This window comes from Cyprinodon tularosa, unplaced genomic scaffold (assembly GCF_016077235.1).
Source record: "Cyprinodon tularosa strain WSP-4 unplaced genomic scaffold, ASM1607723v1 ctg31, whole genome shotgun sequence".
In the NCBI taxonomy this organism is placed as follows: Eukaryota; Metazoa; Chordata; class Actinopteri; order Cyprinodontiformes; family Cyprinodontidae; genus Cyprinodon; species Cyprinodon tularosa.
The window spans coordinates 1133804-1161072 of record NW_024039019.1 but is presented as its reverse complement, the minus strand read 5'-3'; the positions used below and the strand labels follow the sequence as shown (position 1 = coordinate 1161072).

The 27269-nt window shown below is 39.3% G+C and overlaps 1 protein-coding gene across 2 annotated transcripts in view; it reads left to right on the top strand.

The window, feature by feature from the left end:
- Positions 1–20687, top strand: part of gdpd5a (glycerophosphodiester phosphodiesterase domain containing 5a) — a 33427-nt gene extending 12740 nt beyond the window's left edge. Inside the window, exons 3-17 of one of the 2 annotated variants that reach the window (XM_038292173.1) lie at positions 471–574; positions 1970–2063; positions 2163–2222; positions 2307–2405; positions 5376–5469; positions 5682–5827; positions 9077–9159; positions 9338–9488; positions 9636–9857; positions 14868–15013; positions 17331–17478; positions 17761–17843; positions 19746–19760; positions 19987–20099; positions 20382–20687. In XM_038292173.1, coding sequence (XP_038148101.1) covers positions 471–574; positions 1970–2063; positions 2163–2222; positions 2307–2405; positions 5376–5469; positions 5682–5827; positions 9077–9159; positions 9338–9488; positions 9636–9857; positions 14868–15013; positions 17331–17478; positions 17761–17843; positions 19746–19760; positions 19987–20099; positions 20382–20473 — 1650 coding nt within the window. In that variant the 3' untranslated portion in view covers positions 20474–20687. The remainder of the gene's footprint in view (positions 1–470; positions 575–1969; positions 2064–2162; positions 2223–2306; positions 2406–5375; positions 5470–5681; positions 5828–9076; positions 9160–9337; positions 9489–9635; positions 9858–14867; positions 15014–17330; positions 17479–17760; positions 17844–19745; positions 19761–19986; positions 20100–20381) is intronic. The other variant, XM_038292174.1, reaches the window with a different exon arrangement.
- Positions 20688–27269: the final 6582 nt, after the last annotated feature.

Below are 27269 nucleotides of genomic sequence, written 5' to 3'. Positions count from 1 at the left end.
TAGCATTAACTTTGTTGTATAACATTATTTAACATTTTAGTGTTACTTATTTAGCCTGTTCAATAGATATACTAGTTTAATGCAAAGTGCTGAAAGTACTTTGGAGTAGCTCCACTTACCTGAGAACTTCCTGTAGAATTTAGATTGATTATTGCTTCGTTACATTATCTTATACTGTAGGTACAGACAATAGCATGGGTTTGATAGCACAAACATTGCACGAGGTCACATGCAGATTTTTAATGTACTGTACTTCTGAGTGTTCATAGTAATCAAATCCTTTTTGTCCTGTTTCCTGTTCAGGGGCTGCTGAATAAAACCTACTGCTACTGTAGACAAAAACCTCTGCAACATTCAGATTCATCATCTGAAAAACAAAAAACCTTAAAAGATGCCAGAGACACTGAATCTGAATTAGACCCAAGTTGCAAATCAAGGGTCATCAAATTTTCATTTGTTTTTCTTCACAGTGGGAATGTGCATGGTTCATCATCTTGAGCAGTTCTTTCCTCCTGCTTCTCCTGTGGGCCTATTTTTGGTTGGTTTCTCAGAATGATTTTAATGACTTCAACTGGTAAGTGTTTTTCTCCATGTTAAAATTAGCATTTAGCAGAGGTTTGCTTAGAACATCTGATAAAGTCAGAGAAGCCTTGATGAGTTCAGTATCAGAAAATCATGTCAGGAATAGAGAACATATGATAAATCTACAATTTCCTGATTTAAAGCCTTTACAGTATTTCACCATAAGATATAGTTTACTTTTCTCTAAATGTTGTTCCATAGATCATATGCCAATGACCTATTTTCCGATGGAGAACCCGTTTTAGTCCAGTGGTGTGTTCAGATGAAACTTGATGAGTTTTTTCTAACCAAAACCTTAAAAGCTGCTTTGAAAGATGAGGGGAGATTTGCTTGTTCCTGGTTATTATTCAAACAAGACAAGCCTGTTGCCTTCTGCTTGTCTCAACTCAAAGGGTAAAAGAATAAGCAGGAAAACCAGACATATTTTTCCCATTCAGGGGGAATCTCAAAGTAATCTCAACACAGAAGGGACTCTCCCCTCTTTAATAGTTTCTCCCAGTAAAGTGCCCTGGATATAAATATGGAAGGCCGTTTACCATTTATTAGAAGCACTGTCTTCTCAGTTATTTGTTGATCATTAAAATAGGATTCTTCCTGGTTATAACTTCATTCCTACTAGTCAGAACTGTAAATATAGATTTCCTAAATTGCATTTTTTGCCAGCACAAACTACTTCAGGATGCAAAAAAAAAAACCAAAAAAAAAAACCAAAAAAAATAAAAAATAATAAAATATATATATATATATATATATATATATATATATATATATATATATATATATATATATATATATATATATATATATATATATGTATATGTATATATATATATATGTATATGTATATGTATATATATATATATATATATGTATATATATATATATGTATATATATATATATATATACATATATATATATACATATATATATATGTATATATATATATATGTATATATATATATATATATACATATATATATATATACATATATATATATATATATATGTATATATATATATATGTATATATATATATATATAAATATATTTATATACACATCTGGAATGTTCATTTAGATTAGAGGAAAGTTATTTTAGATAAAGCCCAATACACATGAATAGGAAATGTGATTTAATTTGCATTAATAAGAATTACATTTAAGGTATCTGAATTAGATATTCAGTCAAGGAAATAAATGTCAAAATGGTGTGCCATATTTCTCTTCATGCTAAGGACCAGCACATGAATTTGGTCTAAAGGTTGATTTCAGTCACTGGAATCCAGGAAATGATGCTAGCCTTAAAATAATGATGCTTATTTTTTTTTTTAGTTGTTTTATCGGAGCCCCTCCTTAGATAGCTGAACTTTATTTGTTCGTACCACAGGTCCGTCTACAATCATTCTGGGAAATGGAGGGACGAGACCGTCCCCATTCTCACCTCAACCACTGTGGGACTCAGCTATATCACATTCCTCTTGGTAATAGTTTTTTTAGTTTTTTTTTTTTTATCCAAACCCTTTAATCAAGAGACCACGTGATTGACAAATGGTGGATTGGGTCCTGCTTTATTCTTTCAGATTTTGGCACTTTTCCACATATCACTGGGTCAACAACTGAACCTATACTGGGTTCATAAGGTGCTGTATGATTTTCCTTAATTGTTAGATATCCCATATTTGAACTCTGGAATTACGGTTTCTTTTTATCCTTCGTCTGTACAGATCGGAGTTCTGGCTACGCTACTCACCACTGTCTCTGGTTTTGTCTCTGTGGACGACATTTGGGGAGATGAGTGGGAAATCATTCATATTTCACTACAGGTGGGCCTAAAACCAAAGTTGTTTCTTTTTCTTTAAGCCACTGTTAATACATCCTCAGATTTATAGGAATTATATCTTTTTAAGAGACTTTAATGAAGCTGTTCTGTTTCATTCCTTCCTGACTGCCAGTGGCAGTAACAATTAACAAGGTGTATATGTCTCCTCGCACTCTGCCCAGGTCAAGATAAAATGCAAACAAAGTCACGCACGTGACACGTAGCTCACCTGGGCGTGCGTCTATAAATAGCCATTTGAAGGCTACGTTTGGTCTCTTTGATCTTCTCGCTGTCAACTAGGCGTGTTTCGCAGGTGATTGCTCCTATAAGTCAGTGATTCAGAACTTATTGGTATTTGCAGGTCTAAGGGGTAAGAGTACAGCGTCATCCTGCCTGTGATTTGTTAGTCATAGTGCTCTTGGTAGCCCTCTAAGGTTGTGGTTGATGTTTTGTCAGTTTGTTTTAGTAGAGCAGACGGCTAGCATCAGCTTCTGGCTTTCATTGTTTATTAGCTGCTGAAGCTTCCTTCCCCCTTTGATATCGCGCTGAACAAGGTGTTCTTCAGCCCTTTTTGAAGTCTCACTCTGGTTGGTCAGTAGCCCCACATGCAGGCGTGTGCTCCCAATATATTGATCGTGTTCTTCAGTTTTTTTGAAGTCCACGCTTCTTCCAGGAAAAGGATAGCCATGATCTGTGCCCTAAATGCTTGGGGGTGGGTAATCTTAGAGAAGCTCCGACTGACCCATGCATGAACTGCAGCATCCTGCAGTTGTCTGTCAGGGAGGACAGGCTACGTCAGCTGTAGAATCTGCTTTTTTCGGCTGAGCTGGCACCCTGAGGTGCACCTCAACCATGTTCCGGGAGGCGAGGGGATGCTCCAGCTAAGAGCGCCATAGTCTGCTGAGATGAAGGCCTTAGCTGGACCAGGAAGTAGATTCGCTGGAGGCCGAGGTGGAGCAGCTCAAAGCTTACTCAAGGTTCCAGTCCCCACTTCAGTTCCCCAAGAAAGAGCGGCGTCCTGGGAATCAGGGGAGGATCTGGAGGAGGATGGAATCTCTGTGAGGGCTTCCAATTCGAAGTTTCAGTTCCTTGGAGAGCAAGGAGAATCCTTCCCAGATGCTTGTGATCAGGAGTTTTTGAAGCCAGGATTGTTCAGGAAATTCCCTGAGGAGTTCAATTTGCTCTGACCCAGGGGAGGACCCATGTCAGCTGCACGCAATTATCATGGCAGCCTTGGCCAGAGTGGGCCTGGATGATGCTCCAGCATCCCGTCCTGTCGGAAATCCCTTTTTCCGCAGGGCCCCAGCGGCACCTCCATTCCCCTCATTGCCGCCCATGACTCCCGGCCGTGCATTGTTCTTCCGTCGTTGGTGAGACAGAGCCTATCTGCAGCACGGAATCCCCCTTGGTGTGGTTCCCGCAAGACACGAGGGGGTTACTACTGATGCATCACCCCATGGACGGGGAGCAGTGTGGAAGTGCAAGCCTGTTCAGGGTTTTAAAAGACCTGTCCTCTCCACTTAAAAAAAAAAGCGCTTGCGAGAGCATGCATGAGCCCATTTCTCCTCGTGTACGCTCTGTTTAAAAGGTGCTGTTCTCATTGCTCATACAAGCTTACTGTGTCTGAACGTCCACCCTAATCCTTACTCACTATAAAGAGCGAGGACTATATTGTGGACTTTATAGTGAACTCAATTATCTTACATTTCGGAAAGATGATCACTTCTCCGTTTGTCCACTGCGCGGTGCCAGTGCCATCTTTGTTATTAGTTGCCGCTGTCGGGGAGCGGCAGGCTATGGCAGCAGCCTATGGCGACAGCAGGCCGCCGTGACAGCAAATCCCATAATGCTTTGTGAGGAGAGCTCTCCGCAGTGAGAAAGGTGAGCTTCAATGACCGTTTGAAACCGTAGTTCATCACAGATATACGCCGGAAAGTGCGCATGCGCAGAAAATGATAGCTAAAGGGACGAGCACGTAGGACGGCTTTACGTAAACATATCACAAGAATGAATGACAATTAGGTGGACCACTTATTTAGATGGTCCACCTGGAAAAAAAGATTGTTCACTATACCTTTAACTACAGTAATGAAATATTTGTACGTCATTAAATCCCACCACAGAACATAACTTAGGTTGTAATTATAGTTCTATGAATTCCTGGATGACTGCCTCTCGCACTGGTCAATCGGAACTTCTCCCACAGCGAGATGATCACAGGAGACTGAACATAGTCTTCAACATACCATTTATGGACGCACACCCAGGTGAGCTACATGTCACATGGGTGTTTTGTTAACATTTTAAATCGACCTGCGCGGCGTGCGAGGAGACAAATCCACTTTTTATACTGCCACTGGCAGTCAGAAAGGAATGAAACAGAACCCTAGTTACAATGTAATTTACATTATGGACACTGCTCCTGAGATGAGGTTCTTTGGAGCAGTTAGCGTTTATTATCGGCAAACATAACGGTTTAACTTGAGCTTGTAAGTTGGCCCTGAGCTAAGATACAAGATGTTTTGTATGAAGAGCCCAGAGAAAACAAAACTTCAAGAAAATCTGAAATTTGCTTTTATTACAGTCTTGAATTGATATAATTAGATTTACTGCTTAACTTTAGTTTTGTTGTTTTTTTAATCTGCGTTCCGGCTTAACAAAAAACCTGCTGTTTTTTGTGGTTTATTTTTATAATTTCCAATGAATTAATGTTTGTCTAATAAATGGGTGCACATAAAAATCTGAACACAGCTGCTGATTTTGTTGTCAAAAGAGGCCATTTCGCCTTTCATGACTTTTTGTAAGATTTAATAACAAGATGTATTTTTCATATAGTATCAGTTCAACGGCACATAAGATATTCAAATTTCATAAGTATCTTAGTATCAAGCACATATTTTAGATTGGTTTAGAAAACCATCTGCCATATTCTGATGACTAAGAGCTGTCCTATAAATCTCTTCCTTATTGCCAGTTCACTGCCCCTTTCCTGCACATCGGAGGCCTGGTCACTGTCACAGCTGTCAGCTGGCTGGTAGCCGGCTATGTGGTTCGCAAAGAGAGATCCAGTGAGTGTTGACCTGACATTTAGTAAATACTTGGAATAATCCAGCCTTTGGTTTCTTCAGTGTTTGGGCTATTATTACAGACAGCATGTTGTACTTTCTAATTGTACAAACCTAACTGATTTATTTATTTTCCTGAAAAATACTGACATCACCTAATTAACTGACTCTTAACTTTATTAACACTTATTCTGTTACTCCTGTTTTTTTTTCAGATTTTCAGGGGATGGTGTTGGCAGTCTTCATCATAGTCCTTCTGGCTCTCTGCCTTGCTCCTCTTACCTTCACCTGCCCCTGTATTATGGACCGTCATGTCCTCAAACCACCACCAGCCATTATTGGTCGACGAGGAGCTCCTATGGTGAGCTGAGACTGCTCCGGTTAATTATTGAAAAATAGCCCCTTTCAGCATCATGGGGAGCCTGAATAGAGGCCCCTGCCCTTTCTCCGGCATTGGTTGATTTAACGTTTTCTCTTAAAACTCTGGCATAATGGAACTGTTTTTTGTCTCTAACACATAAACTGAATTTGCATGACTGTGCGCTACATTTCAGTGGGATTTTTTTCAACTAGGTTTGGGGTCAGCAACCCGCGGCACCAGAGTCACATGCGTCTCTTTATAGCCCCTCTAGCGGCTCACTTTTAAACATGTATGAACAAGGAAAAAGATGGATTATTTTTGTTTCTTTCTTTCTTTTAATATAGTGTGTAGGAAGACAAACAAACATTCATTATGTTTCCATTGCTATTTGTATAATAAAGAATGTAAACAATAAATGTAAACATTTCTATCAAAAAAGAACAGCCATTGCTAGGCAGGTGGCTGTTGTAAACAAACCGGTGGGTGCTGTAATTAAAATATATCTGCTTATTTTGTTTCCATACCCTATTTAACTCTTTAAAAGGCTGCTTGTTGCAGGCTGTGTTTTATTACACTGTTGCTCCGATAAGGAGGGAAAAAGAAAGGATTGTGTTGTTACTGCGGTTTGAAGATGACAGCATTTTATTTCCACACGAAGGTTTGAAATTAGAGAAGTCCTATTATGCACATTTATTTTTTTTTTCCAATCCTCAAAATAAATATAACATCAAAATTGGATTTCTTTATCTTATTTCTACAATTCCATTAATTCCAAATAATACTTTAATACTGTGATGGAAGTTAAACCTAGAGCAGCAAATGTTGTACAGCAGATTAGATATATGGGGTCATTTTGTCCAGGATGCGCTGCTGGAAATATAAACATTTAATCATTAATACTTATATTGTATTGAAGCCTACTTAGTCATTTAGATAATGGGCTTATATACACTTAGAGCCCTTGGAGGCTTATATAAGACTTTTACTCTTATTGCGGCTCCAGGCGGATCTGTTTTTTGTTTTTTTGGTCCCATATGGTTGCTGACCCCTGAACTAGGTGCATGATGGTAACAATGGTTATTGAATTGATCAAAATGACTGACCTCAAATTCAATTCACTTCAGTTTATTGATGCCATGCAGCACCAATTCACTTCATGTCTTTTAAGGCAGTCTACACTGAAAGAAATCGCAGTAGACAGACGGGGGAAAAAAAAAAATCTAAGAACCACAGAATCAGGGGCTCCTTCTATGTTAAAGAAAAGTGCAAAGGTAGAAATAGCTACTATGGTACTTTATCTAGTAGAAAAACACAGCTAAGACCACAGGCAAAAAAGATCTATTCTAGATTTAACAGTAAGCAAAATAGGACGGATATGATCTCTATTTTTTATTGTCTTTGTCTTGGATAAGCTGAAGCTTTTAACCGAATTTTGCAAACTTAATTACATTAAAAAATTACAACAGACCTGCTTTGAAATGTATGGAAGAGTATTAGGGCCACAGAAAAAAGAAAAAAAACATGTTTTTTAAATATTATTTTCATTTAATATGGGAAAAAAAGTCAGAAATCTGACTTTTTTCTCAGAATTCTGATGGAGTTCTGACAGCTACATAACAAACATGTTAGCATCAAGCTGTAGCTATGTCTGTTTTAGAGACTAGCTCTCTCTCCATTAATTAAATAGCATCAGCAGGGACCCCTTGGTCACATAAAAATTTGCCTAATTCCTACATTTTCCACCAATGTGTTACTGGGCCTCACAAACAATTCACATCTTTGTTAGTGTGCTGAGTGCTCCCACATCTCTTTCTTCTGGTGCCCATCTACATTAAGATCCAAAATTCTGAGATCAATGTCTCAGAATTTAGATTTTTTCTCTGACTGAGAAAAAAGTCAGAATTCTGAGATTAACGTATTAAAAGGTGTTCTGAGATTAGCGTATTAAAAGATATTTTGAGATTAATGTCAGAATTCTGTGAAAAAGTCAGAATTTTAAGATTAAAGTCAGAATTCTGAGATGAAAGTCAGAATTCTAGCAAAAAAGTCAGATTAAAGACAGAATTCGGACTTTTTTCCCATATGAATCTGAAATTAAGTTTAAAAATCAGTTAACTTTTTTTTTTCCTTTCCAGTGGCCCTAATCCTCTTCCATAGAAATGATGATTTTCCATGTCTCTCCTGGACAGGATTGTTTTCTTAGTTTGACAATTTTCCAGAAATAAAAGATAGAAATCGTACAAAACTTAATAATATGGGATTTACATGGTGAAGTATTTCATATTCTTTATTTTATTATTTGTGGCATTTATTGAATGATTGAACTAGCAGTTTATGTTTTTTAAGACTCTGGTTCAAAGACGAGCTAAAGACACATAACTTGTCAAGGTAGGTTGGAGATTGGTTTGGGGCCCAAATGCAGAGTTGAGCTTTGCTGATTTAATGAAGGGCGACAACAGAAAAACAAATCCAGGAACAAAATACAAAAAATAAATAAATAAAACACCAGGAGATACCAGGGAAAAGCACACATGGGGGCAAAGTCACAACGAGAAACCAGCACCGAGGAACTGCAGAGGAGGAGTATATATGGGACACAGAACAATGACTGGGGTAATCAGCTAAAAGGGAGCAGGTGTGGATAGAAGCCAATGAAACTAGGGGAAAGGGAAGGGGCACTTGGAGGCAACAAAGAGTAACACCAAAAACTCAACACGTTCAGAAAAGTATAAAGACATGAAATCACAGTGAAACTAAAAGCTTTTAAAAGAACCCTAAACAAAGGGCAGAACCATAAACATAACTGGGTAATTAGCTCAACGGTCAGACTTACTAGAAGATATTTCTAGTTTTCAGTGCAGTAAAAGTACACTAAGGTAATGCACAGAAATAACTGTAGTAAATCATAAATGTAACAAGAAATGCATGTATTTACCCTGGAGGGGAGGGGGAGGGGTGTGTGTTTGTGTGTATGTATATGTACATATGGTAGTATATATGTGCAGTTCTCTCTTGTAAGGTATTCAAAGTTTCAGGTGACCTGGTTTATCGTGCTGCATTTATGTTGAAATATTGTATATGTGGCATCAGTATTTCTGTTATTGATTTAATTGCTCTTGGCTCAGGGAATGTTCTTTTGTTGTGAAAAGGTTTTGAAAATAGTTCTAAAAAAAAAGAAATGCATGTATTTTATTATCTCCCTGTTTTTTACATAATTTTAGTGACTGACTGTAGCCTTCTTTGCTGCAGCTGGCCCCTGAAAACACCATAATGTCATTTAGCAGAGCCCTTCAGCATGGAGCTAGCTCTCTGGAAGCAGATGTCACCATCAGGTAATTAATAACCATTTATTTATATTTATGGTTTGATTCTCCACATATAAATTATTGCTGACATGTGGGTTAGTAGAGTTTGATTGAAAAAATGCAGTAAATTTTAAGCAAATTCTGCTTCATATATTTATTTTATGTTTAGCTGAAGACAAAGCAAAGTCTTTTTTACATCCTGTAGTGTGGATGGAGTTCCTTTCCTCATCAGGGACCATACTTTAAGTCGGACTACAGACGTCAGTAAAGTCTTCCCCTCCAGAGAGCACGAAGATGCCTCCTTCTTTAACTGGACAGAGATTCACTCTTTAAATGCAGGGCATTGGTTTTTGGAGGTACTGCATACCCTAAATGTGTCAGAACCGCTGAAATATAAATGTTGGCATTAAGTTGCAGTCATACATCTAATGAAGCAAGGAGTTTATGCAACAAACTAATCTCAGCTTCTCAGTTGTATTTTATTTTATTTTTTTATCCTCCAGAGCGACCCCTACTGGACAGTAAAAACCTTGAGCACGAAGGATCGCACCAGGATAGCAAACCTGACAATTTGCAGCTTGGTAGATATGCTACGTCTAGCAGCCAGAGCCAACTGCTCTGTGTTGCTCAACATCCGCAAGCCTGCACCAGATCACCCCCGCTTCCGCAGCTGGTTTATGGACACACTGTGGACTCTGCAAAAAGCAGGGATTTCCCAGAAAAAGGTGACATTGAATATACAAATCTTCTGGTTTTGAGCTTTTTACATTTTTAACCTGTCAATCTGAAAAAAAATTAAAATCCCATGTCCTAATACTTTGCAAAAATTGAGACTCAGGCTTTAGTTATACTTTTACTCTGACTATCCAACATTATTCTCTGGCAAAAGTCTCAGGAACAACATTTTTGTTGTGTAATCAGAGGCAAAAGTAAGACAATAAAATGGCCAATGACCTGAATTTGTTGAGTGCTTTATCAGGTCTGAGGACCTCACACTACAATCAGTCATTCAATTTGTAGGCTGAAGATGGGAAACTACACTCCAGTACTGAGACAGACAAAGCTGGATTTAAAACCGACAACCAGTTTGTCTTGCTACTGGTTAGTGGAGAAGCTCTTACCTGTGTTAGGTTTATTCAGTTTCTGATACGGACAGCTAAGCATCCACTTGATGCAACACAAACTCAGAAGGTATAAGAAGCAGGAGATGACGTTGTCCGGGGCTCAAACTTTGCCGGACGCTCGCGGATGTGATTTTTGAGACCACAGCTGTGCAAGCTCTAAGCATTTTTCTCTGTCCTGTAACGACCTGATCTAGAATAAACTCTGTTACTTTTTTACTCCTGTTTTTATAGTCATTTTTTATATGGTTTTACCCAGTTTGAGTTAAGAGTAGTAAATAACTTGCTCCCAGGAAAAGAACCAATGAGAAGGCCCCTGGGGCACTACAGCCTTCCTTACAAGGGGACAAATCCTTCTCATTTTAACACCTGCCAAGGTAATTTCAACCAGTGGCTTATCAATCAATCAATCAATCGATCAATCAATCAATCAATCAATCAATCAATCAATCAATCAATCAATCAATCAATCAATCAATCAATCGATCAATCAATCATTCAATCAATCAAGTTCTTCATTGTCAACTACAATTTGCATTGTAATCAAGATTTCAGTTTGAGTACAAACTGTTCATCACTTACATCACAAAAAACACCTCTGTACAAAAAAAGCCCATATAACATGAGACAAACATTTCACCAAAAGAAAAACATTGGAGGCACATGAAAGTCAATCTGACATCTTGAGCGTAATTTTATGTATGCATGATGAATGCATTCTATTTATCCATGAACGCGGTCCTCAGGCCATTGACCTTGATAAGATGGAAGGGTAGATGGGGGGGAGCCAGCAGTTCTGGGCCCTTCCGCCATAACATCCAGGGGAGGTTTGATAATGTGGAGCCAGCCTTTGAGTCTTTTTTTGCTGGCTCCACATGGCAAATCCAATATTCTGAATTTTTTTGGCTTTTCCACCTTGAAACGAGTGTGAACATCCAAGATATTATCCCATCTCACCTCTAAGTTAAACCACCACACCCAGCCTATGTTAAATCGGACTCAGCATATGGCTCATCTCGCGGTCCTGCTCATTCACAGCCTTTGTGAGCGTGTCAACCGCTGCCGGCAGCCTGATCAATGCCCAAATTGCCGCCGACATCCTCTGTAATTGTAGATGCATCGGGTATTCTCCAAACCCAAACAGGAGAAATCAGAGTATCATAAATCCGAAAATCCATGTATCTTTGACATCCTCCACTGACAACGTTGTGAAACACACCAACCTCCAAGCCTTCCATGAGTCCATGGTGTATCCCACTAAGTATGTCCCAGCAGGACAGGAAGGGTCTACTTTTCCCTGTCTTCCAGTTGAGAAAATTTGATCAATTGCATTGACAGACCAGATGACCAGTTCCATTGTTTGAATTTGGATGATATGAAGAGAGGGCTCAGAAAAGACAAGACACAGCAAAACAGGGACAGGCATGGATGGTAGTTACTACACTAGCATCACCCATCCTTTACACCACATTATTTGAAAACCTCTTCTCACTTCGAGGCATATCTCTGTTCTGTACTAGTAGACCAGATAAACTGTCCAAGGATTGAAGGTATTTTGTGGCTCTGGTCTGTCGTGCTATTTTTTCTTTATTAGCACACGGGCTAATACTTTCCACTTTGGACCTCACGCGTGTTAGCTGGGTTAGATTTTTGGCTAATGAAAAAAGCTCTGCTTCCCCTCACACCAGAGGAGGCAGATATTCTGAGACTCACCTCTGCAGCAGCAGGAATGAGACTTCTAGCAGAGATCCATAGTAGAATAGTTTGAAGCCCTGGGATCCTGGAGAATTTGGTCCCACTTCATTACAAACCGCGTTAATAAATGGCTAGCATGCTGAGCCAACCTCTCTAGCAGGTTCCCCTACTTGCTGTTGAGTGAGTCGCCACCTAGCAATGACATTTGGGCCTCATTACAGTTTTGTATTCTTGTTGTAAATTTCACTTACTTTTTGTCTCTTACAAATGCCCCACATAAGATTTAACAAACTTTCTTAACTTCAGTACAAGATCGTAAATGATGTTAGTGAGCGTGTACCCAAGAAATTGTAAATCTGCAAAATTACTGCCCCAATAATGGCATAGAAGGCTATGGCTTCTCATGCCTGTTTATTCACAGAAATAGCATCGAAGATGAGAGACTTTTACAGTTTTGAGATCTGCCCAGCAGAATTAAATGATCAGCACAAGCTAAGCAGTGAAATGAATCAAAAGAGGTATAAATGATGTGGTTGTACTATTAAAGATAAATTTGGATCATTTGATCTAAAAAGAGTAGATGAAAACTGCTGATGGAGGAAAGAGGTGCAACACATAATATAAATGCTTAATATGAGTTCACCATCAAACAACACAAGACATTATGCAAAATCTTCTTTTAATACACACGCACATGTGTACCCTACATCTTCAGTTAGACCACGTCTGCCATCCCTTTATGGCACTCTCTCATTCAACGCATTAACATAAAGATTTTGATGACAAAACTCTAGTTTGACAAGTTCAGACAGACCAAAATCCTAATCCTCTACAGTTTATATAATACAAAAGTCTGACCGTTAGAAGAGCAAGTTACTTAACTTTATTATGAACTTTCCATCCATTTCTGTTCCAGACGTTATTTCAATAGTAGCTTGATCTCACATAGAGCTCAGTGACCTTTTTTTAATGAAATAACAAATTTATTGGCCTCCACCATTCTTGACGTTCATCTCAGCCATTTGCCTATAAGGGATTTTCCACACTGGTCAGCAATGCACTGGTTGGTGGATACACTGTATATCAGCTCCTGAGTGGACAGACATGGCAGGTCCTGCTATGGTAGGACATCTTTGGCAGGGAGGACAGTGTTTCACTCACAGGCAGATTACCTAAACTATAGGCCTTGCTTCTGAGTGGTAAAATGTAGAGGCAGCAGGGCGATAAATACCATCCTCTGATTGTAAGCAAAAGGTTTTTGAGAATTGGTGCTCTGGCAGGAGACTGCTTGACAGACAATAGCCTTTCTGCACAATTAAGATATACAAGGGTCTTATCTCAACCGGCCACATGGGCTTTGAAGGTAAAACTGCTAGCCAATGTCCTTTGGTAAGGGATTTTATGAAAGGGGTCAAAAGGCTTTTGTGGGTTTCCAGGTTTTAGGCTGTCCCATGGGATCTGGTGGTGTGTTGGTAGGCTTCACTGGCCCACCATTTGAGCCTTTAGAGGTAGGCTTCTTGGATAAGGGACGAAGCGTCTTCTAGAAAACTTTGCATCCAGTTGCCTTAACTGAACTTTTCAAGTTTGAACGTGACCTGGATAGATGAAAATCTTCACAGATACCTTTAGAGGACGTTGTTTTCAAATGTTTACACCTCATCAAAGTGTTATTGTTGGCTTTAACTCAGTTTTCTATTCACTTTATTTAAATAGTGCCAATTTACAAGCCATCTCATCACAGGACACTTTACAGAGACAATATAGTCACTTTGTTTAAGAAAACCAGTTGATTGCATCCAGTCATTGACTTGTAAGAGATGCTCCTGCAGGATGGGCTTCGAGTGACGATTTTCGCTTGTATTTTGTGGTTGAATCTTCAGCAGTCCCTCACACCAAGAATGCTTGTAGTAACAGTGGAGAGGAAAAACTCCCTTTGAACAGGAACAAACCTCCATCAGAGCCAGACCCAGGCTTAGTTTGAGCGGCCATCTGCTGAGACTGACTGGGGTTCAAGGAGACAGAAGCAGACATAGAAAAATAAACAGATATTTAGAATCTGCTAAATGTGTTAGCAATACCCACTCTCTTAGTGAGCTCATCATGCATCAGGTTTGGCGCTGGGGATGTGAGCCTCTTACTGCAGCTCAACCCAGTTTTCGTGCTGAAGGTTTTCGGATCATTACTATCAGAGCCTTCTCCCCACTGCCTGGAAGGGCCACTGAACAAACTTTGTCAAGTTTGGGCTTTGGGTGCCTACTTGTACAGAACTAGCAACTTTTAAAAAAAAAACAAAAAAAGCTATTTTATCCTGTCCAAATCCTCATGGGGGAAAGCCCATTGCAAAGCAGCTCCTCTTACTGGATTGTGAGAGCGAATGTGTAGGCCCAATGGTTTCAGATATAATTGGGCCAATAGTTGCATAGAGTACCATGCTCTGAGAACCAGGGTCACACAAGTAACCTGAAATTATTCCCAAAAAATAAAAACAAATTCACTTGACTTGATTGTTTTTGTTTTTATTTTTTTGGAATGACTATGACCCGGATGACTGAGAACCTTCACAAGCAACCTGAAATTAGTGTAATTTAAAAGTGACATCAGGTTTAAAATCAAACATTCTTCACTTGTAAAGAAACTCAGCAATAACCTTTGTTAATGAAATTCTGATTTTTTTCTTTACATAGATTTCTGATTATATTTTTAATGGAATAAATGTTAAATTTAAAAAATGATTAAGTCCTGTTTTGTGATTTTTTTTTTTACAACTATTTGGTGAATTATTGACTCTGGCACTGAGGAGTTTCATGTGTAATAATGCATTAGCTATAAAATATGAACCTTAACTTATAGCAGAAATGATCACTCTCTGCCTGTAACTGTTTGGTCAGGATCTTTATACTTTTCTTTTTTGTTAAACAGGTGACATGGGCCCCTGACACAGACAGAGGACGGGTGCGAGCCCTTCACCAAACCACAAACGAGAAGCTGTCTGTGGAAGAGATAAGGCACAGGGGAATTACAAGTGTGACCCTCCACTATAGAAAGATCAGCTACGAAGACATTCAGTAAGCACAGCCAGCTATTGCTTAGCAACCGATAAAAGGCTCAGATTCAATATGAGGAAGATAAAAGGAAGCTTATTTTTAGCTTAACTTGTGATAGTTTAGCTGTCATTAGTTTAGCTTTTAAACATAAACATCCTCTGATTTTATTTATTTTGCTATTAACCAAGTGATGTTTTTTATTTTTCATTTAAAGATTAAAAGACGTTAAAGCAATCCGGTAAATGTCCAATTAATTTCAATTTAATCAAAAATACAGCATGAATCCTAAAGGGAGAGATGAACTTTCTTGATAGTTTATATCAGAATACCATTTTATAAATAGCAATTTTGAAATATATTGTGATATAACGTTTGAATATATGGTCCAGCCCTAAAAATGCCTGATTAGTATCTGATTAGTATTATGATTTCATGATAAAATTATATAAAACACTAACATCTGTGTCCTTAAAAAAGAAAGACAATAAGACTCATCTCTATGGTGACCTAAAATATTTTTTTCCAAGGATAGGGTCTACAGGTGCTGGTCATAAAATTAGAATATCATGAAAAAGTAGATTGATTTCAGTAATTCCATTTAAAAAGTGAAACTTGTATATTATATTCATACATTACATACAAACTCATATATTTCAGATGTTTATTTTGTTTAATTTTGATGATTACAAATGACAACAAATGAAAATCTCAAATTCATCATATCAGAAAATTAGAATATTACTGAAGACCAATAAAAACAAAGGATTTATAGAAATGTTGGCCAACTGAAAAGTATGAACATGAAAAGTATGAGCATGTACAGCACTCAGTATTTAGTTGGGCCTCCTTTGGCCTGTATTACTGCAGCAATGCGGCGTGGCATGGAGTCGATCAGTCTGTGGCACTGCTCAGGTGTTATGATAGCCCAGGTTGCTCTAATAGTGGCTTTTAGCTCTTCTGAATTGTTGGGTCTGGTGTATTGCATCTTCTTCTTCACAATACCCCATAGATTTTCTATGGGGTTAAGGTCAGGAGAGTTTGCTGGCCAATTAAGAACAGGGATACCATGGTCCTTCAACCAGGTACTGGTAGCTTTGGCACTGTGTGCAGGTGCCAAGTCCTGTTGGAAAATGAAATCTGCATCTCCAAAAAGTTGGTCAGCTGCAGGAAGCATGAAGTGCTCTAAAACTTCCTGGTATGTGGCTGCGTTGACCCTGGACCTCAGAAAACACAATGGACCAACACCAGCAGATGACATGGCACCCCAAACCATCACTGACTGTGGAAACTTTACACTGGACTTCAAGCAACGTGGATGAAGTGCCTCTCTTCTTTTCCTCCAGACTCTGGGACCTTGATTTCCAAAGGAAATGCAAAATTTACTTTCATCAGAGAACATGACTTTGGACCACTCACCAGCAGTCCAGTCCTGTTTCTCTTTAGACGCTTCTGACGCTGTCTGTGGTTCAAGAGTGGCTTGACACAAGGAATGCGACAGCAGAAACCCATGTCTTTCATACGTCTGTGTGTGGTGGTTCTTGAAGCACTCACTCCAGCTGCAGTCCACTCTTTGTGAATCTCCCCCACATTTTTGAAGGGGTTTTGTTTCACAATCCTCTCCAGGGTGCGGTTATCTCTCTTGCTTGTGCACTTTTTTCGACCACATCTTTTCCTTCCCTTCGCCTCTCTATTAATGTGCTTGGACACTGAGCTCTGTGAACAGCCAGCCTCTTTAGCGATGACCTTTTGTGTCTTGCCCTCCTTGTGCAAGGTGTCGATGGTCGTCTTTTGGACAACTGTCAAGTCAGCAGTCTTCCCCATGATTGTGTAGCCTATAGAACTAGACTGAAAGACCATTTAAAGGCTTTTGCAGGTGGTTTGAGTTAATTAGCTGATTAGAGTGTGGCACCAGGGGCCATCAATTTTGAACCTTTTCACAATATTCTAATTTTCTGATATGATGAATTTGAGATTTTCATTTGTTGTCATTTGTAATCATCAAAATTAAACAAAATAAACATCTGAAATATATGAGTTTGTATGTAATGTATGAATATAATATACAAGTTTCACTTTTTAAATGGAATTACTGAAATCAATCTACTTTTTCATGATATTCTAATTTTATGACCAGCACCTGTATTCTGTATGGAAAGATGTCTTATATTAAATTATCTACGTGAACATATTTCCAAAGGCCAACTGATGCTCTGTTTCTTAAGAAAGTTGAACTTTTCACTGGCTGCAGAGTGACACCACAGGACACAGGACTGTAAAGGGAAACTAGGGGCCTCTTTTTTCTCTGCTGACATGTACTTTTGCTTCCCCCTCCTGTCAGGGAATATCTGGCACACAATGTGAGCTTGACTGTCTACCCTGTGAATGAGCCTTGGCTGTACTCCATTCTGTGGTGTAGCGGGGTGCCTTCCGTGTCCTCCGATGCCCCTCAAGTTCTTCACAAAGTGCCTTACCCCGTCTGGCTCATGGTAAACATTTCTGTCATCTGGTAGATCTCACACACATAAACAAACTAGCAATGAAGGTTCCATAGAGAGACATGAGGACAGAGGGGGAGAGGATAGAGACTGGAGATGGTCCAGTAAGGCCGGACCTTTTGTCCAGTCCTGGGAAAGAGGCCAAGAACAGATCTGATGTGATGACGCTGTCTTGAACTATTTTGTGTTCCTCACTGCCTGTTATAGCTTAGAGTAACATGTGACATCCAGTGGATATAGCAGGAAACTACTTTTTCTTTCCTTCTCTCACAGAGTCACAGTGCTTACAACTTCATCTGGATCTCTTCAGACATTGTCTCTGTTGCTGTCATCATGGGAATTTTCTTTTTCCAGAAGTAAGTAACTCTACCTACTACCCGAAAGACTGATTCAGTTCAATTCAGCTTAATTCAATATGATTTATTCTATACCCATGGGGAAACTTCTTTTGGGCCAAAAAATTCTTCATTAAAGTAAATATGGTTTAAAATGATGCAATTAAACAATTACATATAAACAGTTCCACATTAAATATAAAGCCCTTGTGTTGTTGAAAAGTTGGTCTAAGCCGCAAGGAGATGGAGAAGAAGTTTAGGTCCCGTCAAGACTAGTTTGGGTATGTATGACACACCAGTTGCGTTTCCAAACTGCAATGTGCAGGAGAGGCTATAAACTGGTATGTGCGCATGTGAATGCCAATCTAGAGTTTACGCATCTTAATGGTGCGCAGGCAGTGACTAGAGCAAGTGATTTTCAAGTAATAGCCATTTAAACATGCATAAAGGAGTGGGTTGGGTTATTGGCAATCAGGATAAAGCTGTAGGCGATGTGGAAACACAGAGAGAGGGAAGCAACATTTTGTAGAAGTTGAAAGATATTAGAGTTTCTTTGTGTTGCATATACCGGTCAGGGACTGGATGTGGTTGTGATTGCTGCTGGATTTGACATTTTTCATTCAGAAACTGATCAGCGCTGTTACTCGCTCTTAAAAGAGCCATGGTGCAGAGATGGGGGATCCTCAGTCAACTAGTCATCTCATTTGTTCTGCTCAGCCACTGAACCAGGTGAGTCCAATCTGTACAAGTTAAACCAGATTGGACTCACCTGGTTCAGTTTAGCTGGACAGAACAAATACATGACATAGAGATGACTTGATGGCTCCAGTCACCCATCTCTGCCACGGAGCACAGAATTTTCCTGCGCTATATGTAGTTTGTCTGAAAGGAGAAATGTCCAACGACAGGTGAATCACATGAAGTTGCTGATTTTGTTGTGAATGGACCTTTAGAGTGATTTAGATTGTATGTCAGGGACTATTTAATTGTTTATAGATTTTACAGTTTGGCCTCTTTTCCCTTTTGTTTATTGTGTACATTCTGCTTCTCTCTTCATTCTTCTACCTTATTTCCTGTGAGGCAGTATCATTTATAAATGGAGTGGTGACCTAGTGGTTAGAGCATATCGCTTGGACCTTGGATGTTCTATGTTCAAGTCCCACACACTCCCACAGACTGCCACTTTGGGTTCCTGAGCAAGACCATTCACCACAGACTGCTCCCTGGTGAGGTTGTCTGTGATGTGCAACCCCAGGAATTTGGTGCTGCTGACAACTTCTACAGCTGAGCTGTTGATTAGCAGTGGAGTGTGGTTAGGCCGGTTCTTCCTGTAGTAGACGATGATCTCCTTCGTCTAACTGCTCATAATGACTATTTATTGGGTTGATATTATCCAAAGCGCGGCTGCAAACAGACACTCAGTATCTATTTAGGGAGTGTTGGCCTAGTGGTTAGAGCAGTGAACTTGTGCTCTGAAAAGGTTGCAAGTACCGTTTCGATCCCTACAGCCTCCACTTTGGGTCCCTGGGCAAGACCCTTAAACCCACCCTGCTCCCCGGGTGCTGCACAATGGCAGCCCATTGCTCCCCAAAGGGATGGGTTAAATGCTTAGAGTTAATTCCCCCATCGTGGGAGAATAAAGGGATTTACATTACATAATATTCTGTAGCCAATTAACTGTTGCAGTTCTGCACTGATAATTGTATTTTTTTACATTTCCTAAAGATGTGGGAATGATCTATGTTTAAAGATCCACAAGCTGTCATTCTTTTAAATTTTGGTCATTTGTGTATTTCTGTTTGTCATCTGTGCTGAAACCTCTCACTGTCATCCTGTCTTCTTCTCCTCTGACTCTCTTTCTTTGTCCTGCATTCTGTCTGAACTGCATTCAACCCTCCTCTGCTGCTTCCTGGCATCTGTCAGCTATCATATGATCAGGTAACTGCAGCATCTCCCTCAGCCTTCATTTCCAGCTCTCCTTCTTGTGCTTTTCATCCCTCACACCCCATGGCTGACCCCCCGTTTGTCCACACTTCTCCTTTACCTGATGTTCACTGATTGTGTCACCTATTTAACATGTCATGTTACTTTTTTATATAGAGTAGTTTGCTTATTCTTTCCAGTGTCATTATAATGGCTTGAATGTGTTTTTTTTTTCTGACAGGTGGAGAATAGGCGGGATGCAGAACTACAATCCAGAACAGATCATGTTGAGCGCTGTGGTGCGACGACCCAGTCGAGACGTCAACATCATGAAAGAGAAACTCATTTTTTCAGGTGCAGCTCAGATTGCAATCATACATAAAACATTTAACAGCTGTCATTCCACTGTTTTTATGTTTCTGGATAAGCTTTTAAGTGAATGGTATAGTGTGATGTTACTTTTATAAAATTTGTTTTGTGAAGTTTTGACATCTAAACTGTTTCCCCTATGATGTATGATTGAAGCATTAGGAAACCTTGGAGCAATAAATTAGGTGATTGCCAACGCTGCACATAGTTATAGCAGCTAAAACTGTACAGATCAATCTCAGTATCATATTGTTTTTTGCCTTTCAGAGTTGAACAATGGGCTGGGCAGCACTGAGGAGCTGTCTCTGTTTCCTGAGAACGGTCATGTCAGAAGCTCTCATGGACGCCTCAACTGCTGAACAACACAAACTGATATAAAATATATTCTGTCTGATGCAGTAAAAAAAACCACTGATTATTATTCAGACTAAAAAGGTCTCTTGTTAGCGGCACTGATGGAAGGTGCTGCTTCTAGCCGAAATGCGGATAAATGTTTCCCTGTATAGCCTGTTTATTAACTTGAATATTATTATAAAAAGGCTGTTTTGGTCAAATAAATAACTTTTTGATGTGTTTTATTGTAAATTATTTTCCTGACGTTTTCAACAAACCTGCAAAAACTAAAATAAAAACATTATTCATTAGGGCAACAGTGGTACTGTAGCCTTAAGTTTGAACAGCTGGCTGGTATCCTTCATTAACTAAGAGACTGGTTCAAAAATGAGATGAAGAAATGAAAATGCATTCCAAAAAGTAAAAAACAATCCACTGGACTTTGTTTCCAAATTTGAAGACGTTTCGCTTCCCATCCAGGAAGCTTTTTCAATTCGAAATATCAGAATTAGCTTTGAGTTCAAAGCTTTTATAGAATTGCCCAAAAACCAAGCCTTGTTCGGGAAAAGACTCGGCGGTACATCTAGACCTTATGGACAAAGGACATTCTTTTGAGGACCAGAATGTGTTAGGATTTGTTTGTGGATAGTGGACCCAAAAGCAGAAGGCAGAGGTGAATTTATAGTAGATTTAATAATGAGTTACTGGAAACAGAGGCAGGTTATCAAAAAATCTAAATGTAATCAAAGTCCAAAACAAACAAGAAAGCAGGAGTCCAAAAATGAAAAAGTTCAAAACATGAAAATAAGTAAAACAAACCAGAAACAATGGAGACATCAGAGGAATGACTGTAATCACGAGGAAGGCTCAGAGAGACAAGTTGGAGGAAGATTGACGAGGTTAGACAGTGTTTGACGAGGACCCAGCAAAGGGGAACTGAAGAGAGAGGGCTTTTAAAGGAGACTGAGAAAAAGAGAGGGCTAATAAGGAAACTGGGAGCAGGTGTGCACAGAACAAGAGAGGGAAAGTGCTAGGGAAGAAGGAGAATATAAGAGGGCAGCAGAGGGCAACAAATAGAAACCTGGAAGAATGGAAATAACAACAAAATAATAATTAAACTACTAGGACTATAAAACATGGAGAAAAGAAAACTAAACACTCAAAAGAAAACATAACAGAATCCAGACTAGGACAGTAACTGGGAAAAAAAAAACAAAGAACACAGCAAAATAAAAATAAAACCACTAACACTAGAAAACGAAGAGTAAGGCAAGACTGAACACTAAAAAGAAAATATAACAGAACGAAGACTAAAACAGTTACTGAGAAAAAACCAAGGAACTCAATAAACTAAGACTTAATCCACTAAAACTAGAAAGTGTGAAGAAAACCATTTATGTTAAGAAAGAAAAACAGACCTTTAACAGAGGGGTGGAGGTTTCAGCTCTCAAAAACCTGCAATGCAGTGATAGAGTTGATTCCTTCCCGCTATCATTGCAACCCTCGCCCCCATACAGCAGACCAAAACATCTTTCCTGTACAGCCAGGCCAACAATTCCCCTAACAACCCCCCTTTTAGAGGAGTAGGCCAGTTTGGGTATTGCAGGCTAACAAAAAACCCAAACGGCTGCCCATTCCTAAAGGGCAGAGCATTTCTTCTGGTTCAATTTGCATGTTTTCTAAGCCAAAACAAGGCTTTGTTTTTGGTCCACTCTATAAACTATCAACCCAAAGCTAATTCTGACATTTTAAATTGAAAAAGCTTCCTGGATGGGAGGCAAAATGTTTTCAAATAAGAAAGAAACGACTGGATGAGTGAGAATCTTCACCAGCAAAATGGAACTACATTTCTATTTTCTTTTGTTTCTCCTTTAATAAAAGAGTAGCTTAAACACATGAAAGCTCAAATGATTTGCTTACTACTACTAATAAAAGTAATCTTGGCGCTGGGGCTGTGATAAAGCTGTACTATTGGTTGTTCTGGTTTTCCACATTCAGATTTCTCTTTAATTCAAACTTAGCTGGACATCTTTGTGTGATTAACTGATGTAAATATAACCTTTATGTTTTTTTCCCTCTCAGAAGATTTTAAATGTTTTTAACTGCTTGGATTGTTTGATTTGATTTCTCATCTGTGACATCTATTGATATGTTGGCTAAGGAATATGTAAAGATTCTATTTTTCTGCATTTTTTTTGCTTAAAATGCTTTGGGGGCTTTTTTAAGGATCTTGATAATATTCTGCCTCTTCTCTCATGTCACCATTGTTCTATTTGTACATATTTTAGCTGTTGGGACTTTCACATGATGCCTTTTAAAACTTAATAATAATATGACCTTTGTAGCGTTACATAGCGATATTGATTTCCTCTTCCTGCAACTAATTTAGCCTCAGTTAATACTTAATAAAATTTACCTTTTATTATAAATGAACAGCTTGTCTTTTTTGAAAAAGTTCTGAAGAAAATATGCTTTATTGTGGACTTTATTGCTTTCTATGGTTCTATTTTTGTCTGTTAGCAGGTGCAGGCTAGTTCAAATTTTCATTAAAATTATCTAAATTAATAACATGAAAAATCTTGGTGTTATTATTGATTAGGACTTGTCATTGAAATCCTGCACCAAACAGATATCTAGAATTTCCTCTATAGTTATGCTGCTATAGGCTTAGGCTGCTGTAGGACGTAGAGACCCTTTGCATCATTCTTCTTCTTTCTATTCCTTTCTCCCATTTTGCAGTATCTCTTAGTTCAATCTCTAATGTTATGCCCTCTCTACTTTTTCTCATAGTAGCTTCATCTGGTCGGTTCCTTTTTGGCTGTGACTCCATCCTGGAGAGAAATATCAGCTGTGCTGTTGCCATCAACATCTTTGTTTATAGATGATAGAGTTGGCCCTGTTGGGTCTTGTGACTAAGTATACAGGTGCTGGTCATAAAATTAGAATATCATGAAAAAGTAGATTGATTTCAGTAATTCCATTTAAAAAGTGAAACTTGTATATTATATTCATACATTACATACAAACTCATATATTTCAGATGTTTATTTTGTTTAATTTTGATGATTACAAATGACAACAAATGAAAATCTCAAATTCATCATATCAGAAAATTAGAATATTACTGAAGACCAATAAAAACAAAGGATTTATAGAAATGTTGGCCAACTGAAAAGTATGAACATGAAAAGTATGAGCATGTACAGCACTCAGTATTTAGTTGGGCCTCCTTTGGCCTGTATTACTGCAGCAATGCGGCGTGGCATGGAGTCGATCAGTCTGTGGCACTGCTCAGGTGTTATGATAGCCCAGGTTGCTCTAATAGTGACTTTTAGCTCTTCTGAATTGTTGGGTCTGGTGTATTGCATCTTCTTCTTCACAATACCCCATAGATTTTCTATGGGGTTAAGGTCAGGAGAGTTTGCTGGCCAATTAAGAACAGGGATACCATGGTCCTTCAACCAGGTACTGGTAGCTTTGGCACTGTGTGCAGGTGCCAAGTCCTGTTGGAAAATGAAATCTGCATCTCCAAAAAGTTGGTCAGCTGCAGGAAGCATGAAGTGCTCTAAAACTTCCTGGTATGTGGCTGCGTTGACCCTGGACCTCAGAAAACACAATGGACCAACACCAGCAGATGACATGGCACCCTAAACCATCACTGACTGTGGAAACTTTACACTGGACTTCAAGCAACGTGGATGAAGTGCCTCTCTTCTTTTCCTCCAGACTCTGGGACCTTGATTTCCAAAGGAAATGCAAAATTTACTTTCATCAGAGAACATAACTTTGGACCACTCACCAGCAGTCCAGTCCTGTTTCTCTTTAGCCCAGGCAAGACGCTTCTGACGCTGTCTGTGGTTCAAGAGTGGCTTGACACAAGGAATGCGACAGCAGAAACCCATGTCTTTCATACGTCTGTGTGTGGTGGTTCTTGAAGCACTCACTCCAGCTGCAGTCCACTCTTTGTGAATCTCCCCCACATTTTTGAATGGGTTTTGTTTCACAATCCTCTCCAGGGTGCGGTTATCTCTCTTGCTTGTACACTTTTTTCGACCACATCTTTTCCTTCCCTTCGCCTCTCTATTAATGTGCTTGGACACTGAGCTCTGTGAACAGCCAGCCTCTTTAGCGATGACCTTTTGTGTCTTGCCCTCCTTGTGCAAGGTGTCGATGGTCGTCTTTTGGACAACTGTCAAGTCAGCAGTCTTCCCCATGATTGTGTAGCCTATAGAACTAGACTGAAAGACCATTTAAAGGCTTTTGCAGGTGGTTTGAGTTAATTAGCTGATTAGAGTGTGGCACCAGGGGCCATCAATTTTGAACCTTTTCACAATATTCTAATTTTCTGATATGATGAATTTGAGATTTTCATTTGTTGTCAATTGTAATCATCAAAATTAAACAAAATAAACATCTGAAATATATGAGTTTGTATGTAATGTATGAATATAATATACAAGTTTCACTTTTTAAATGGAATTACTGAAATCAATCTACTTTTTCATGATATTCTAATTTTATGACCAGCACCTGTATGCTCTCTTTCATCCTTTTGGCATTAAAACTGGCTCAGATCTCGTCCGCTAAACTGTTTGTGAGAGATTGCTGTAGAGTCAACGACATAATAGAGCCTCCAAATCCTTCAAAGTCAATGACTGGAGGTAATCAGTTTTGCTCATATATAGCATTTTAACTAATCTAACTGGATGGTTGATTAAGTTGTCTCTATAAGGCTGTTTTGAACCAGACTCACATAAATAACCTTACTTGAAATCTAAAAGAAGTTTTGTTAACTTAGTTGCAAAATATTTGCAAGTCAAAGATGGTGCTGCGCATGCACCAGCCTGTTACTTTGGCTCTGCGCTCTCTATTTTTTGTGTTTTTTGGAATGTTTTTCTATTAGTGAATACCGCATCTGATATTCTGAATGTATGCACACAGAGTAAGCCAACTTGGGACTGTAGTGCTGAGCTTTCTCCTACTTTCGGCAATTTTGATGCTGCAATGTGGGACCCCATTGTCCACGACTCCGAACGCCATATTGTTTATACAAGAGACCAGCTCCTTGGACTACATGACTCTATGTACAGCAGCCCTGTTCCCCACCATGCTATGAGATTACAAATCCCTGCAGAAATAAGGAGAAAACAGAGGCAGCAGGGGTGGGAGGATGAAGCGGAGGAAAAGTTATTTACCATCGGTTGTCATGGGTAAGATCTCTCCGCAACAAGACTGAGGAGCTTGCAGCATTAACCTGTTTTCAGAGAAGGTACAGGGACACTAGTATCATGTGCTTCACTAAGACGTGGTTAGATGGATTTGTCCTGTCTTAGTGGTTTCCCTGGACAACTTTAAACTCATCCACACGGAAAGGAATTTGGCGGGGGAAAAAAAGAGCAGAGCTGGCGATGTTTGTGAGTGAGAGATGGTGTAATGCTCCTCATGTCCATGTGAAGGAACTAATATGCTCCCTGGAGGTGTAGCTACTCGCAGTGGGTGACTGTACTATCTTCCACAGTTTGGGAACGTGATCGTACTGTGTGTACACATCCCCCTCTCTACAGACCTCATTGCTGCTTGCGAGCGGATCCAGGCTGCAGACAAAGCACCCTCATGCTCTTGTGCTCACCAGAGACTTCAATCCAGTCTACCCCCCTTTCACACTCACTACGCTCAACCAGTACGTCACCTGTGAGATGATAGATCCCAGGAAGTGGAAAGACTCCACAGTGTCAAATGTAGAGTCACAGAGGATGATGGGGATACAGTAGCTGGGACTGGGCTCTTCCTGAAGTCCACAATCATCTCCACTGTTTTTAGAGCATTGAGCTCTAGATTGTTTTCCCTGCACCAGGTCACCAGATGGTCAACCTCCCACCTGTAGGCAGACTTGTCTTCATCAGAGATTAGTCCAATGAGAGTGGTGTTGTCCACAAATTTCAGAAGCTTGACAGACTGATTACTGGAGGTGCAGCTGTTGGTGTACAGGGAGAAGAGCAGAGGAGAAAGCTGTGAGTCGGAGACATGTTTTCCCAGCTTCACACATTGCTTCCTTTTAGACAGGAAGTCTATAATGCACCTGCAGGTGGAGTAAGGCACACTCAGCTGGGAGAGCTTCTCCTGAAGCAGACTTGGGATGATTGCATTAAAAGCAGAGCTGAAATTCACAAACAAGATCCTGGTGTAGGTACCTGCAGAATCCAGGTGCTGGAGGATGTAGTGACAGTGTTGTCTGCAAACCTGTTGGGTCTGTAGGCAAACTGTAAGGGGTCTAGGAAGGGGTCAGTGAACTGTTTCAGGTGTGAAAGCAGAAGGTGCTCAAAGGACTTCATAACCATGGCATGTATTGTGAATGGCGCTATATAAATAAACTGAATTGAATTGAATAACCACAGAGGTCAGGGCGACGGGTCTAAAATCATTAAGTTCTTTGGGGACCTTGGCTTCTCGGAACAAAGATAATAGTGGATAGTATGATTCTTTTGTTTCACACAGCAGTTTTTTACCCCCAAACATGTTGGTTTTCTCCATTCAAATTGAGATTCAATCCCAAAATTTTATTTAATATCACACCTCCTCCTCACATCACCAAACTGGATTGTCAGACTCTAGTGAAAAGCGGTGCTATGTGAAACTTTATTGTCACTATAAACACACCAAGTGTATAAAAAACTAAATAACTAGAAAAACAATAAAAAAAAACACCTGTTCTTTGTGGTTGATTTGGTATTCTTTCATATTAGATTTCTATTTTGTCTGGGCAAGCTAAACACATGCCTGTTATACTGTTTGCCTTTAATACTGAATATTTCAGATAGAAAA